This window comes from Chenopodium album, chromosome 3 (genome assembly GCF_948465745.1).
Source record: "Chenopodium album chromosome 3, dcCheAlbu1.1, whole genome shotgun sequence".
Lineage (NCBI taxonomy): Eukaryota > Viridiplantae > Streptophyta > Magnoliopsida > Caryophyllales > Amaranthaceae > Chenopodium > Chenopodium album.
The window spans coordinates 1,424,159-1,438,853 of NC_137836.1; the positions used below are offsets into that span (position 1 = coordinate 1,424,159).

The 14,695-nt window shown below is 34.2% G+C and overlaps 1 protein-coding gene and 1 long non-coding RNA gene across 2 annotated transcripts; one reads left to right on the forward strand and one right to left on the reverse strand.

Annotated features, from left to right (window-relative positions):
- Positions 1-1,148: 1,148 nt before the first annotated feature.
- On the forward strand, positions 1,149-9,584 carry LOC145610117 (uncharacterized). Its single transcript, XR_014106216.1, has 4 exons — positions 1,149-1,377; positions 2,084-2,183; positions 6,075-6,197; positions 9,257-9,584. It is a non-coding gene; the product is annotated as an uncharacterized LOC145610117 (long non-coding RNA).
- Positions 4,851-5,816, reverse strand: LOC145610107 (non-specific lipid-transfer protein-like). Its single transcript, XM_081665374.1, has 2 exons — positions 5,369-5,816; positions 4,851-5,124 (listed from the first exon to the last, which is right to left on the reverse strand). The coding sequence occupies exons 1-2, from the start codon at positions 5,713-5,715 to the stop codon at positions 5,115-5,117; spliced, it is 357 nt and encodes a 118-aa protein (XP_081521500.1). The 5' UTR covers positions 5,716-5,816; the 3' UTR covers positions 4,851-5,114.
- Positions 9,585-14,695: the final 5,111 nt, after the last annotated feature.

Consider the following 14,695-nt stretch of genomic DNA (forward strand, 5'->3'; position numbering starts at 1 on the left):
AAGTTATTAGGAATTTTTTTATTTGGTAATTTCTAGTGCCACCCCTACTTCAAATTCCTGGATCCGCCACTGCCCCCTCCCCCATACCGGCCTATGTCCACCTAAAATTTTACCCACTACCTATTATATACTTCCTCTGTTTTCTTTTACTTGCAACACTTTCCTAAAAAGGAAATGTCACAATACTTGCAACACACTATAAAAGGAAAGTTACTTTAGGGAAAAACTATACTATTTCTCTTATTTAAAGCACATGTCCCACTAAATTACACTCCTAACAACCACTCATCCCATTTTAAAGTGTATTATATCATGTGAACCCCCACATTTCTTAAATACCGCGTGAAAAAGTGTGTGTTAGTTGCATCTAAAAGAAAACGGAGGAAGTAACTAATATATAAAGCTAAACTTTTAGTCAGATCACGAAATAGTGACACTTGGCATTCCAAGTTTTCGCCAAGTGTCACGCCACCTTGGATAGATTTTAATAGACTTTATACATGAAAATCGCCAAGTGTCGCACCACATTGGATATAATTGGATAGACTTCATAAGATAAAAAGTTAATTTAGAATAAGATTGTTAGTTTAGAGTTATATTTTCGATAAAATACCAAATAATAAACTTATAATTAGGCCACAAGACAACATCATTTAGTGTTTTAATTTTTCACGCACCAAGTGTCGTACCACGTTGGATAAATATAGATAGACTTTGTAGTAAAAAAAAGTTAATTCAGAATTCTATTTTCAATTAAATTGAATCATAATATTCTTTCATCTTAAAAGTCCATAAACAACCCGGGTACACGGGGCACAAAACTAGTGTTGAATACATATATTGCTTGGATTAAAAAAAATACCTAAACGAGTAAAAAAAAAACCATTTTTGATCACATATAACTCTATATGCACCCGAATGTGTACAAAATGACTTGATAAATGATAATTAAGGGCATGTTCTCTTCAGCTTAATTTCACTTCAATTCAGTTGAATTCAACTCCTAATTTCCTTCTTTCATAAACAATATATTCCAGCTTTATTCAGTTCAATTTAGTTCCAATTTCATTCAATTATTTTCAGTAAATCATAACAGACCCTAAATATTAGCCCTTCGAACTTGATTGGGGCCGGGGGTTTATTACCCACTAGCCTATAAGGAAGTGAGATCTCCCTAGGGTTGAGATTGCTAATTCAAGCGGAATTCACCTGTATAAGTTTTTGAAGCGCCAAAAGTTTGAAGAAACACTAAAAAAATATCGTCATCTGACGTCCCTTTTTTGCTACCTGAAAAAACTGTCACCCGAATTTTATGTCGTGAGAAGTCAGTTTCCATCATCAAATTGCAGGAGCAAGCAACATTCGGCTATTTTTCAAGTAATTTTTCTTTATTAATTCGATTTTTTTGGTGTTTGTTTTGTTGATCATGTTTAGGTTTTGCGAAGGATTGATGCAAAATGAATTTCTTATACTAGAAATTACTTTCACTTGAATTCTAAATTCTTTGAATTTGTTGATTTTATGTAAAAAAAAATTGGGAAATTCTGATGAAAATATGTTCAAATGCCACAGAAAATGCAATGAAATTAGTTTGTATGGCTCTAATTTGCTTCTTTCCTGCAAACTTTTTTAGTTGTTTTAGAATTTACTGGATAATTTATGCTTTCAATCTGAAATTGTGTTTGTTATTTTGAATTATTAAGCAAAATTGATACGATTTTGTGGTAGAATTGTACGTTATATTGCTTTTGAATCAATTACTGAGACATTGCATTGTATGTTCGGATTCATGTTTTTATTGGTAATGGCAAAATTCTCTATGGAGTTTATGTGAGCGCTAGAGTGGTTAGCATCATCTTGCAGCTTTTAAGTACTTAATCGTTGCAAATAATATGAAACGGAGGTAGTATGTTATATGTATACATGTGTGATGTGTCTACTTTGTCCACCGGAGCGTTGATACCATGAAATTTGGGATACTAGAGCTGTATATCATGATTTTGTGTTATGTGTTCAATTTTTTTTTATTGTTTATTGATATATGATTATTTTTATTAAGTCCTGCGACTCTTGTTGTTACCAGATGCCTGTAATTAACTTTTGCTTTGGATGAGCACGGTGCCAACTGAATACTTAGCACTGCCTGGGTTAAAAGAGATGATGATATTGTTGATTCTTTCCAGGTATGAACTAGTTTTGGATACTGCAATTTTACAACTTGTGCCATTCATTTGGTTATTTTATTATTGAGCGTATTTGATATGAGTATGTTATTCTCTTGCAAGCTTTGACAATTGAGATATGTTGATGCTAAAGAATCCGAGTATAGGTTTTTCCTAGATCTTCCATCTAAAACTGAGTGCATGCTGGTGTTATGTTCTAGTGTTTGCCAAATTGTTCGTTGCTTATATTGTACATAGTGTCTATTGAGTTTCAAGGACAAAACTCACCTGTATGAGGTCCTTTTTAGAACTTTCACTCTGTATAACGGAGTGGATTGGCTACCTCTGTGGCACCCCTCTGAATGTGCCAGGATTCACCAAATAGTTGGTTGCTTATCTAGCTATTCTAGTCACAGAGTTCATGAGGCATGAAGAGTTAGTTGAAGGGTAAAATCATCGGTTACTTGCTGTAACTTATCAATGTTTTATAATGTGAGGTCTCTAATGGAACCATCACCCTGTGACATAGAGTGGATAGACAAATTCTGTGGCAAACACGCAAACCTGATGATCTGTCATCTCCATTCATGCGATTTCCATTTCAAATGTGCTAAAGCATCGTTATAGGAGCCTCTGCATGCATGTGCCATTTAGATCGTAGTATGCCAAATAACTTTCGTGAGCCTGCTGCTTTTGATGGTTGACTGTGTAGGATTAACATTTAATGTCAGGGATTTGCAATGCTTGTGGAACTCTTGAGATTGGTTCGTGGTTTAGTTGTACCAAAAGAAAGAATAAGTGAATTGTAATGGAAGCATATATGTTGAGGAGTGATATATAAAGAGGGGGAGGTAAGGGATTTCCTACCTGTAAGTACCATATTTGGTAAGATTGAACCCAGGACCTCTAGTTACTAAGGTAAGACGTTTACTAATTGAGCCAACCTTTGCTTGTTAGTCTTAATCATGGCAGCCAGGTTTCATCGAGATAGTCTCTTAATGACTTGCTGGTCTTACATGTGGTTCCATTTGATTATGGTGGAGAGGCCTGAAACCCTTTGAAGAAGCTGAAAGTGCATCCTTGATCACTTGTTAGTTTGGTGGAGATGAAATGTTTAAATGACAAACTGACAAATGATGTTGTATGGAATATGGATATATGATAAAGGATCCATCTTCTGTTTGATAATGGTGGAGAGACTAGGAGTCCATGGAGATTTCATTGAGGGAACAAATATGCATATTAGTTAAGCTGGAGATGCAGCCGTAAAAAGTCATTGAAATTTATGTTAAAGGTGAAATTGTTACTTATCCTAAATAGTTTGGTTGCACTGGAGATGAAACATGGGAATCCCTTTTTATACTTTTTACCTGAATTTGATAGAATGTCATGACCTAAACCAAGCATCTTTTGCTTCTGAATTGACTCTACTTATGGCTGTATCAAAAAAAAATATGCACAAGAATTCAATAAGCTTTGAACATGGTGGTTTTGGTGGGGTAAAGAAGATGGAGCCATGACTGAGTGTAGCAAAACTGCAGAAGGTTCATTAAGGGAATTTGTAGTGAAAATTAAATTGAAGTATGGGAGAGGCTTGAACTTAAGATCACCTTTTCTTTCATACAATGAAAACCACGAATAAATAAAGACTGTATTTCTTTTCATCAGAGTTTTGATCAAGGGGTTCAGATTTTCTCTCACATTATTTTTCCATCTCGTAAATTGAAGTATTTTAATTCCTTTTAATGTTTTCCTACTAATTCTAATGATTACCAGAAAAGTGGAGTGAATAAGAGTTGTAGAATTTATTTCTTCTATTTCCGTACAATTTTTTCCACTGAACTCTGTTGACACATTGTAATTGGAATCATTAGAAGCTTCCGACATGGGTTCTTCAACCCTCTCTTAGCTGGTCTAAGAATTTTGGAGGATCAATATCCTATAGCTAATCCATTAAATGTGTTGAAACAATTTTTCATGGATGTTAGGCAACACAATGAATTTCTGTATCAAAGCCTGTACTCAATTCGTTAGACAAATGAGAGGAGCCGATGGATCAATTCAGATATTATGTGGAGTACACTCATTAATTCTGACCATGCTGCGTTGAATCATATTTGACCTTTGTTGTGGGTGTTAAGATCCATTTTGCTCAAAACTATCATGAATATTTTCCTTTTAAAATGTAGAATGTAAGAAGTAATTTTTTGTTTTATCACAAGCGTTCAGAGAAATTTCTCGGCCTTTGAAGTGGGTATCCTTTTTGGTTTTGAGATGTAATGACTAATGAGTGGGTTTTCCATGGTGTTAAATTCACCATGAGCTATTTAGATTGGATTCTGTTCTGAATTTCTTCTTAGAATCCTGTTAACCATTTGAAATCATCCATTTGTTTCTTTTGCATTCGATGAAGCCTATGACAGATAGTCATTACAGAACTGCCTCTAGGGGTTCTTGTGGGCTCTGTGGCCCTCAATCTTAGATCAATTTGTATCTTATTGATAGTTAGTGTATTAACTCTGCCTTTAAAGACTGTATTGATGTTAGGATTTAGGAAGATGTTTCGACTTTTTAATCATGACAGCTCCAATCTTAGCATGTCAAAGAGTTGTATAATTCTTTCCTCTGGAAATGTTATGCAGATTGCAGCAGTGTTACTTGTTTTAGGCAATCATTTAGTAAGAACTTAAAAAAAAAGATATTTTATTTAAATTTTTAATCTTCCTCTCTATCGGTCACATAGAAATATAGAATATAAGATGATATGTGGCACTCAAGATATACATAACATACATAATGTATGTGTAACAATCACTTGATAAGCTGAAAGCTAAGCTTCCCTAAGCCTGTACTTGAAGAGAAATACTAGTGAACTTGTTTTTGTTATGATTTCAGAGCCCAATTAGGTTTATGTTTGGTTTTGCAAGTGCTCTACTCCTGGAGACTTTAGGTCTACTGAACCCTGCAACATAACAAATGAAAGGAAAAAGGTTAGATGTATCAAAATAATCAAATGATAATTACTCATAGCCTTGAAAGAACCCTTTTTATTTTTAGTGCATGCTATATTCTGTGACTGTAAGCTAGTAAAAATTTTGTTATTATTGTTAAGTGTTGGACGTGATAATTTTATTAAATGGAGTGATTATATTAGCTCTGTATGTCTGACTTGGAAGAAATAAAACAGAAATAAGAAAGAGCTGTACTGAGAGCAGTCTGTTTGGGGGCCAACAGCTCCTGGAATGCTGACTCCACATTTGTTGGGAAGTGCAGCTACGTTCTTTTGGTTGATAGCAGGAAAGGCTGTTGCAGCTGATTTCATGCATCTGCAAGCAGTTCTTTTGTCTTGGGTTGTGGTAGCCTCAGTTTTGAGGGCTCTAACACCAGTACAGCAAGCTGCTGTTGGTCCCTGACCATTTTCTAGGAATCCAATGCATGGTGCAAGGTGCTGAGAGACCATACCACAGTTAATGGCGGCTTCTGCATATGGTGCAATTACCATTATGCACACAATAGCTGCACATAACACCCTTAGGATAGCTGAGCTAGCCATATTCAGACTGCTGCTAAAATGATCTCAAAATTTAAGATAGAGGTTTAGGGAGAGAGAGAAAGAGGTAAAGAGTTTTATGGGAAGTAGATGGTATGTACCCCTCCATTTGGTCTATTTATAGAAGAGTAAAAAGAGCAGGGAAGTTCTCAATGGGGAATAATTAGGTCAGGGGATTGCAGTTGAGTCTTGATTGCAGTTGGTATTGAATGACAGCTCTAATTGCTACTATTTTCTGGTTGATTTTCTTTGCTGAACTGTTTGTTCACTTCAGAAAAACCCTAATGTGCAATCTGGTTGAGAAATTGAGATCTTATGTCTGATGCTTAAATGTGGAACTTTAATGTATTCTTGCTTGACAGGACCCCTAGGGGATCAATCACTTCAGGTTTATTGAGCGCCTCAAATTCCTTCCTTTGAAGTTTCATTATATGAGCACAAATTAATCTGCGATTCGAGTATCACTTGCTTAAAAAGTCGCTTGGGTGAGTAAATTATAATTGTCGTGAAAAGAAAAGAAAAGTGTTAAATTATTATGCTTATTGCATTGCACATTGCTACAAGAGGAACGTAACACATTTGACATAGACACATTCTCTTTGATGTTCATATGTCCCGTGTTTGTTATCTTTTCTGTCTACTTTGTTGTGCTCCTTACTGATGGGCAAGTAAAGAATGTACTGATTGAAGAGTACAGTGATTTATACGTTGGCTGAAATTTTGATTTACTGTTTTCTGCTTTTCTTAGAATTTTACCTATCTAAGTTTCTGCCAACCACCTCTATCCTCACATAATAACATCTCACCTAGAAGTACGGCTTCTATTCAATTTCCACATCACCTACATCAGGCTTTCTTCTGTAACTGAATGAAATATTACACTCAAATATAGTAAATTATAATTAGTTTTGATGTATTGTTATTGTTAGAATAATATGCTATTTATATTAGGACGTAGGGCCAAAGGAGTATAATTTATGAGCCAATTGGCCAAACATGCACATGGGTGTCAACCGTTAGGTGGGCAATAATGTATTGATCTTGATGGTTAGCAACCATTATTTTGTGATTAATTCTAGGCTACATTTAGAAATTGCTTATACTGCCTCTCCCTTACTATGGTTGGAACTTGGAAAATTAGGGTCATCCAAACATTTGCAGTGCCAAGTTCCACTTAAGATCTTGTAGTATGAACCCATTTTGCATAAGCCCTTAAGCTCGCCCACCCGATTCTTGAGCCCCCTTTACAAGCTTGTGCTAGAATTTTCTTTAGTGTTACCCTTTTTTTTTTTAATCCATGTTTGGGGTAAGTTTTTTTCCGTGGGTGTGAATTTTGTGAAGAGATTCATGTCAACAAAGACAAGGGCGTTTAGCACACATGAAGTAATGGACCATTGGAGTAGGCTCATTGATTATGAATGATTTATAGCCTGGAGAATTAATGCTCGAAAATCTTATTTATAGTCATAGCGGTCATTTTCTTACCTGTTTCAATGAATGCAAGAGCATAAAATTGAATTGATATATGTATCAAAATAAAATGTTGCATTTTTGGCCTGCTTGGACTATAAGGAATATCGTACCTTAAGCTTCATAGAGTTGCTTATTGAAATTTTTACTTAAAATTTTTCTGTGATTTAATCCGGATGAATGTAAATACCTCTCATTTAAAACTGATGGCATACCAAGAATTGTCTATTTTGTAGGCGTGTTGATTGGATACATTGATGGAATTTTTAGCCTCTTACAAATCTCTATTCAGCCAAAGTGGGTTTTCTGTGTCTGGTACTCTGGTTAGAGTGAGTTATACTTGGATTCATGTACTTACTTGTTGATATATCACATGTAGTCATGTAGAAATGGGGTGCACAATATTCTCATTTATAATAAGTAAATAGTTTATAGGCAACAATGATAATTATAAGTATAATGTAAAGTACTGCATTAAACATAAAATTAAATGGACATGTAGATCAAGATAGAACTCCATCTCTTTATTTTTCAAGCTTCTTGGCAAATAGGTAGGTAATGTTGATAACTTTAGCTGGAATATCATCCTTCTAGTTCACCCTGCAGCATGAGAAATATGGAACATGAAAGTTAGTATATTGAATGGGAAAATCAACACCAAATCTCTCAACTAAATTTTTTTGTACATGCAGTCATGCTCCTGAGTAAATCCTGTGGTAGGCACGACATGACACATAAACACATTTTGTAAACCAGCATGACAAGACACTCTAAAATAAGTTGAGTTTAGATTTATTTGACACGCAAACATAGAACGTTGGCACGTGAGCTTAGACGATGCACGGGCCATTCTTTTGAGTTTCTGGAACCACACAACACGTAGTGACTAGGTTCAATCATGGGTCTAGCCTAGCCCAAGACATGTGGACTTGGCATGAGACACGACCCACAACTATCTTAACTCTTGATTAATTTAGCAAAAAAATCAAAGATGGGTATAAAATTGGAGACCATTTTGTCTTTTGAGAGTGTCATATCACTTGGGAACATGATGTTCTAAGTGTATCTAGGTTCTCTTTCATAGTTGCTTTCTATTAGCTTAGCCGAAAGTACTGAAAATTTTCATAATAAGACTGTAAATGTAGTGGATTTTATTCGATTTGTTGACATATCATTTTACTTAGAGGTGTTGTCATTTATTATAAAGTAGATGAGGGATGGAAGAGAGAAATAAAAGTTAGAACCATACTTAGAGCAGTCAGTCTGGGGGCTAATGGAATAAGGAATGCTGACGCCACATTTGCCTGGAAGAGCTGCTGCCTTCGTTGCGTCAAGACCGGACACGGAGGCAGCTGCTGTTTTCAGACAGTTGCAAGCAGTTTTCTTGTCTTCTGGGGTGGAAGCCAAGCTCTTTAGGGTCTTAACCCCACTGCAGCAAGCATCTGATGGGCTGTCGCCGCCCTTTAAGTAGGAAATGCATTGTGCAATATCTTTGGTCACTGTGCTACAGGTCAAAGCTGCCTCTGCATGAGGTGCTATTACCACCATGCACATTAAGACTGCACAAGCTAACTTGATAAACGCGGAGCTAGCCATTGGTTGGTTTTCGGGAAGAGAGATAGAGAAGGGATTATCTGCTGAATATGGAGATATCTAAGGATCTTTCTGGCAATTGATGTTTTGATATGTACCTTGTTGGTTGTTTTTATAGGAGAGTTTAACAGGTCTTGTTGATTGGTAACTTCAGCAAGGAAATAAGGAATAGTTGGTAGTTTCTTGTTGCTTGTGTTGGATTCAGATCATCTTTGATTGGAATTAGATAGGAGAGTATAACCTTAACCCTTAAACAAACTTTTATATAAAAGTTATTGGATATATTATAGGATCAACTATTTTGTTAGGAATTAGTTGTCACATTGTTTCAACCCTTTTAAAGCGTATACTATACAAATTTATAGAAGTATATTGTATGCTTTTAGTCGAGCCATATATATACGTGTTCCATGAATTATTTAAACTAAATAATGACATGTTTAGAAATCTAATCATAAACCATTATCTATTCCGTGGACAGAGGGAGTGTTGATACTTGTATAAATTTGGCCCAATACAGTTGGTGGCATACCCGTGTTACTTGTTCAGTTGATAAAAGTGCTGTCCTTGTTTCATTGATGGGCTGATTCATTATTCTTCTACGAAGTTGGCCTAAATTTGTAAGACTTCGGTGATTTTTTTTTGGAATATTAGTGAAGCTTTTAAGCGTACGAAAGCAAGTCTTGAGTTACAAGTTAATTTAATTGTGTAAGTCTGACATAAAATATTATATAATTTGGACTGTATATAGATTTCTTGAAGATATGGAGCTGTTTTTGTGTCGTTAATGACATAAAATTTGGGTTAGATATGGTTACAAGTTTTTTTGTTGTATATTTTCGTGCTATAATTTGTAAAGTCAATGAGCATAATGTTATACATAGTTTTTTCTTTTTAATTATATGGAATAGTTTTTATCTTTTTAATTATTTTAGTGAAGAGTTGACAATCCTGGTTCTACATATAAAAAAGTTCTAACAATTGGTTTTAATTGCATTTCATTGGAATTAAATTCATACATTCAATTTTCTATGAATTGCACAAATTCGTTTAGTTGTTATCAAGGTATTTGCTAATCCATGAGAATTTTGAGTTACCAAGGAACCTTTGTAGTGTAATTCCTACATTTTATTGGCATTGAAAATTCCTTTGAATTTGCAAATTGCAATTATTACATATTTCATTCCATTTCTAACTTTCCATGAATTTTCATTTCCTCTTTTTTTGTTCAACGTACAAAACAACTAATTTATATATTTTTAAAGGCCTTATATTACTCATTTTCCTTTTCACATTTCTAATTTTGAATGTATTAATTACACTGATATACGCGTGATTTTATGTCAAATTTTCAACTTTATTCTATTGTAGGAAATCTTTTCCTTAAGGGTTTAATATATCATTGTCCAAAAACAAAATGATAAACATCCAAAAAAAAAAAAAAAAAAAACAACCCTAGTTTAACCAATAAAATTTGAATAAACGGTGTTTTTTCTGAGGTCGGAGTTACTTATTCAGGGGTTAATCAGTTGGTCATGAGTTACTTATAAGGGTTACTCATTCACGGGAACCTCACTCAGTGAGAGGTTACTTATAGAGGTTACTCAATTGAGAGTTACTTATAGGGGGCACACGGTGTGACGAGCCACGTATAAAAATTTGTGCCGAATAAAATGACACTAGGGGAAAAAGATTTAAGTTGGATAAGATTTTGGATCAGATGAGGTTTCTATCTAGAGACGAAAAGGTAATGTTTCCAGCCGTTACGTTTGGTGATTTTATGCATTCATTAAGGAAAATAAGATAGTGGAAAACAATGACTTAGGTCCAGTTTTGTTCACTTTATTTCCACTTATTTTTGGAAAAATAATTTCACATAAGTTCATATAAGGGTTAATAAGTATAGAGTAAGAGTTAATTAGCGCTACCTAAGTTCAATTTATCAAAAAGTTTAGATAAATTCAGATAAGATCAGATAAATTCAGATAAGTTTAGATAAGTATAAATCAGGTGAATAGAACGCACCCTTAATGTCATATACGGAAAAAATCTTTACATTTGGAGAAAATAGAAATAGTTGCTTTGGGTGTAGTTATAGATTTTGGTAAAATGGAATAGTTGCGTGCATAGAAAATGGGTATGTATGAGAGAATTGAAAATGTATGAAATAATTATATTAATCTAGGTAGAAATTGAAAGGTAACCAACAAATTGGAATGCCCAAAATGGTGAATATAACTATCTTACAAGGTCGGGGAACGGAGGGATCGGAGTAGCTTATTGTCAAAATTGGATACTTGTAAAACATTGGAATATTAAGCCTAATTACCATTTAAAACATTCCCACACAAATCCAACCTCTAACATTTTGACTTATTTCAGTTTCAAAAATTCAAATTGATGTCTCATTCAAACTTCAATCAAATTTGTGTTTGGACTATCCTAAGCTTAGAAAGTTTTGCTTACCATCAGCTGTCAATTGTTACATACAATAGTTAAAACGAAAATTTCTACTTCGTATTTAATTAATTAATTATAGTAGGCTTAGTAGCTGATGAACTGAGATATGTTTCTTTTAAGTTTTCTGTGTGAAGTATTTATTGGACCATTTCATTTTCTTTACATGCAAGGGCTTCTAACGCTCTGGTGGTCCCAGTTGGCTCATATAATTCAGTCTTTTAAGACTTCAATGCATTATAAATGATGATAAACCTTCTGCATCAATGTCAAGTTCCAAGTTCTTTTTATTATTGTTTTCTTTTATTATATGGAAAAAAAACTTAGTCTATCCAATGTGTAGATGTCCGCTTCTTTTAGCCTTAAGTTATCTGTGGACTAAGGTTTGTAGGTTTTGAACTATGTTCGTTTTTGATATGGTAATTGGAAAAATTATGGTCAAGCAAACCAGTGAATATAGAATTTCAGTTACGATGTATATCTACTTCATACTCAATTTGGACGACAAGGGTACATTTCCATTCTAGATAGGTTGTAGTGTAATACTAGTATGCTTAGCTTGGAGTCTAACGTCAAAGAGGCCAATGAAACCCAATTTTACCGCCTTAGTCTCTTATTTCTGGCCACAAATGTTAGTTACATCCCTGTTATTGTGTAGTCTGTCAATTCATCCGTATATGAGATTTAAAATTTTGGAGAACTGTATATATTGTTCTTTGTATCAAAGTGAAGAATTTTGAGTAATGTATCTGTTTATTAGGATGGAAATCTAAGCAATGAACCATATTGAACCAAGATCCCTATCACATTCTCTTGCAGTTTACGCTGACAGAAAGGACACTAGTCTTTTATATAGTAAGAAGTAACATACAATCTCTTTGGTGATAGTAGTATTATTGTAGTAAGTCTAGTAACATATGAGCAGTAATTAGGTGCAAAGATGCATGAGTCTCAAAAAAAAAAAAAAAAAAAGGTTGCAAAGATGCATGACATTTTAGTAAAGAAAACTAGTTGAATGGAGTCTCTTGAACTCTTGGAGACCCTATTTTATTGTTCATGCTTCCTGCTACGAGCTCGATATGTCTTTTTTACTGAAAAATCATCCTTCTACTTGACCCTGCATCAGACAAGCAGAGTATAGAATGTACAAAGTTAGATGTGTATACAGTTCATTCCCTAATTCTAGCAAAAAGTTGTAGTTATTCTGTTGAAGTACAGATATCTATAACTTAGAAATCAGACCTGGAGCAGTCTGTCTTGGGGCTAATGGCAAAGGGAATTCTGACATTACATCTTCCAGGGAGTCCGGCTGCCTTGCCGAAGTCTAAGGTCTTCATTGCAGTAGCAGCTGTTTTTAGGCAGCCACAGACAGTCTTCCTGTCTGTTGGGGTTGAAGCTTTGCTGTTGAGGGTCTTGATGCCGGCGCAACAAGCAGTGGGTGGTGATATTACCTTGCCTGTTAGGTAAGGGATGCATTTGCCGATGTTTGTGGACACCGTGCCACAGTTCATGGCTGCCTCAGCATGCGGCGCCACCACCATCATGCACATGAAAATTGCGCTAGCTAATTTCAGAAGAGTTGTGCTAGCCATTGGTTTATTATATTGCTTTTAGAGGGAGAGAGGATTTGCCAAAGAATGTAGGGAGAGAGGAGGGGTGGGGGGGGGGGGGGGGGGTTGGCTAAGTGATGGTTTAGGTCTTTAGGAGCTTTCTAGGTGGCTCTATTATATAGTGTTGTTTTGAAGGTGGGAGTTTTGGAAAGTGAACTATGGCTTGTGCTTTAATTGATTTATTTTTAATTATTTAATATAAGTGTGTTTTGAGTGCAAAACAAAGGCCTTATATATCGAGTTTAAATCTCATACAAGTCAACCTTACCAAGCCTAGGTGGGTTTGTTGTGGAATTATAACTAATTAATTCTTTGATACTTATTTATATATAGAATAAAATCCTTAAACTAGTGTTGTGTAAGTGTTTATATTGGTTCATTTCTTACATGAACCCAATAGCAGATGTATAGGGCATGATCCAATCCTATAGACAAATGCCCTTGTGAAAGTTTTCACAGTATATTATATTAATTAAGCCAATTTTTACTTATCTGAATTATTATACTACCTCCGTTAAATGTTATCTGCAACTTTGGGGTATTATTTGTGAGATATAAAATATTCCAAAGTTGCACATAATATTTAACGGAGGTAGTATGTTCTTACAACTTATTTTAGTCGCATAATTGAATTATGGTAATCCTCATTTACTCTTATCATAATTTAATTATTTTGAAAGGATATTAAGTTATTTTTCCTAATATAAATAAAAATAAGGTGAAAAAAAAAAAAAAACTTTTATACATAGTCATGTTGAGATGTGTGATTCAAACCTGTTATTTTGTTAAAGTTGTTACCATCTAAATTTTACTGTATAGTTACCACTTACCAGGCCATTTACAAGTGATGGTAACTGGTAATGTCTTAGAAGATGGTACCAATTTTTTAGTTAACTAGGTCATAGCAAATGACACCTTTGAGGTTTGAGATGCCAAGTGTGATCACTTTTATGACTTGAATTGATGTAAATGTGTCAACGTTTTTTCGAAATAATGAAATAATATAGAAAAATTTACTTTAATAATTCAACTTTGGTTGATTAACTTTGAATCATCTTAACTTTTGATTATTTTTTTGACGAGAACTTTTGATTATTATCTAATGATCTCACATTTAATTTGAGTTCACCTCCAACAGGCCAAATCGGTCAACGTCGAGTAAATCATGACCTATTATAAGTTTATTATAACAGATACTATGATACGTGTCAACACGGATGTTGACCTATTATAACAGATACTATGATACGTGTCAACACGTGATTGGTTCAAAATTATTCCTGAATCCATTAGGTGAATTAACACCTTCAATTTTCTCATGCCAATGTCTAGATGATTGTTTCCGCCAACACATGAATTAATTTTGTTTTGTATCATAGAACAGCAATGTTGATCTGATCTTCTGGTTGTGTAGCAAATAATTTTTAATAATTTTTTCGTAAAAATAATTAATTTTTTGTATTTATAATTCCAATTTAAAAGTGGTTTTTACATCCATTTGATGTTTTTTTTTTAACCTCTTTAATAAAGTGCCTATTGCAAATGTGCCATTATTGTGCAAATAATAGAGGTTACTCCTATAACTACAGAACATTGGTTGGAAGTTGGAGCAATGCTGTTGTCAAAGACTTAAAACCTTGTTTTGCTTGTAAAGTTGTAATACTTGGTTCGTACTTATTGATTGATGGAAATGATACATCTACTTCCCTTTCTGTTTTACTGAATCCTTTATTACCTCCTAAACGTTTCAATGGAATAAAATGAATCAATTATTAACCATTTTCCATGGTCTTAATTCTCACAATCACTGCTATATTTCCCCTTGTAAATTTCTGGACGAATAATTAAGTTTT

Bases quoted from the DNA above. Each gene is read 5' to 3' on its own strand.
- LOC145610107 (XM_081665374.1), bottom strand. From the start codon at position 5,715: ATGGCTAGCTCAGCTATCCTAAGGGTGTTATGTGCAGCTATTGTGTGC.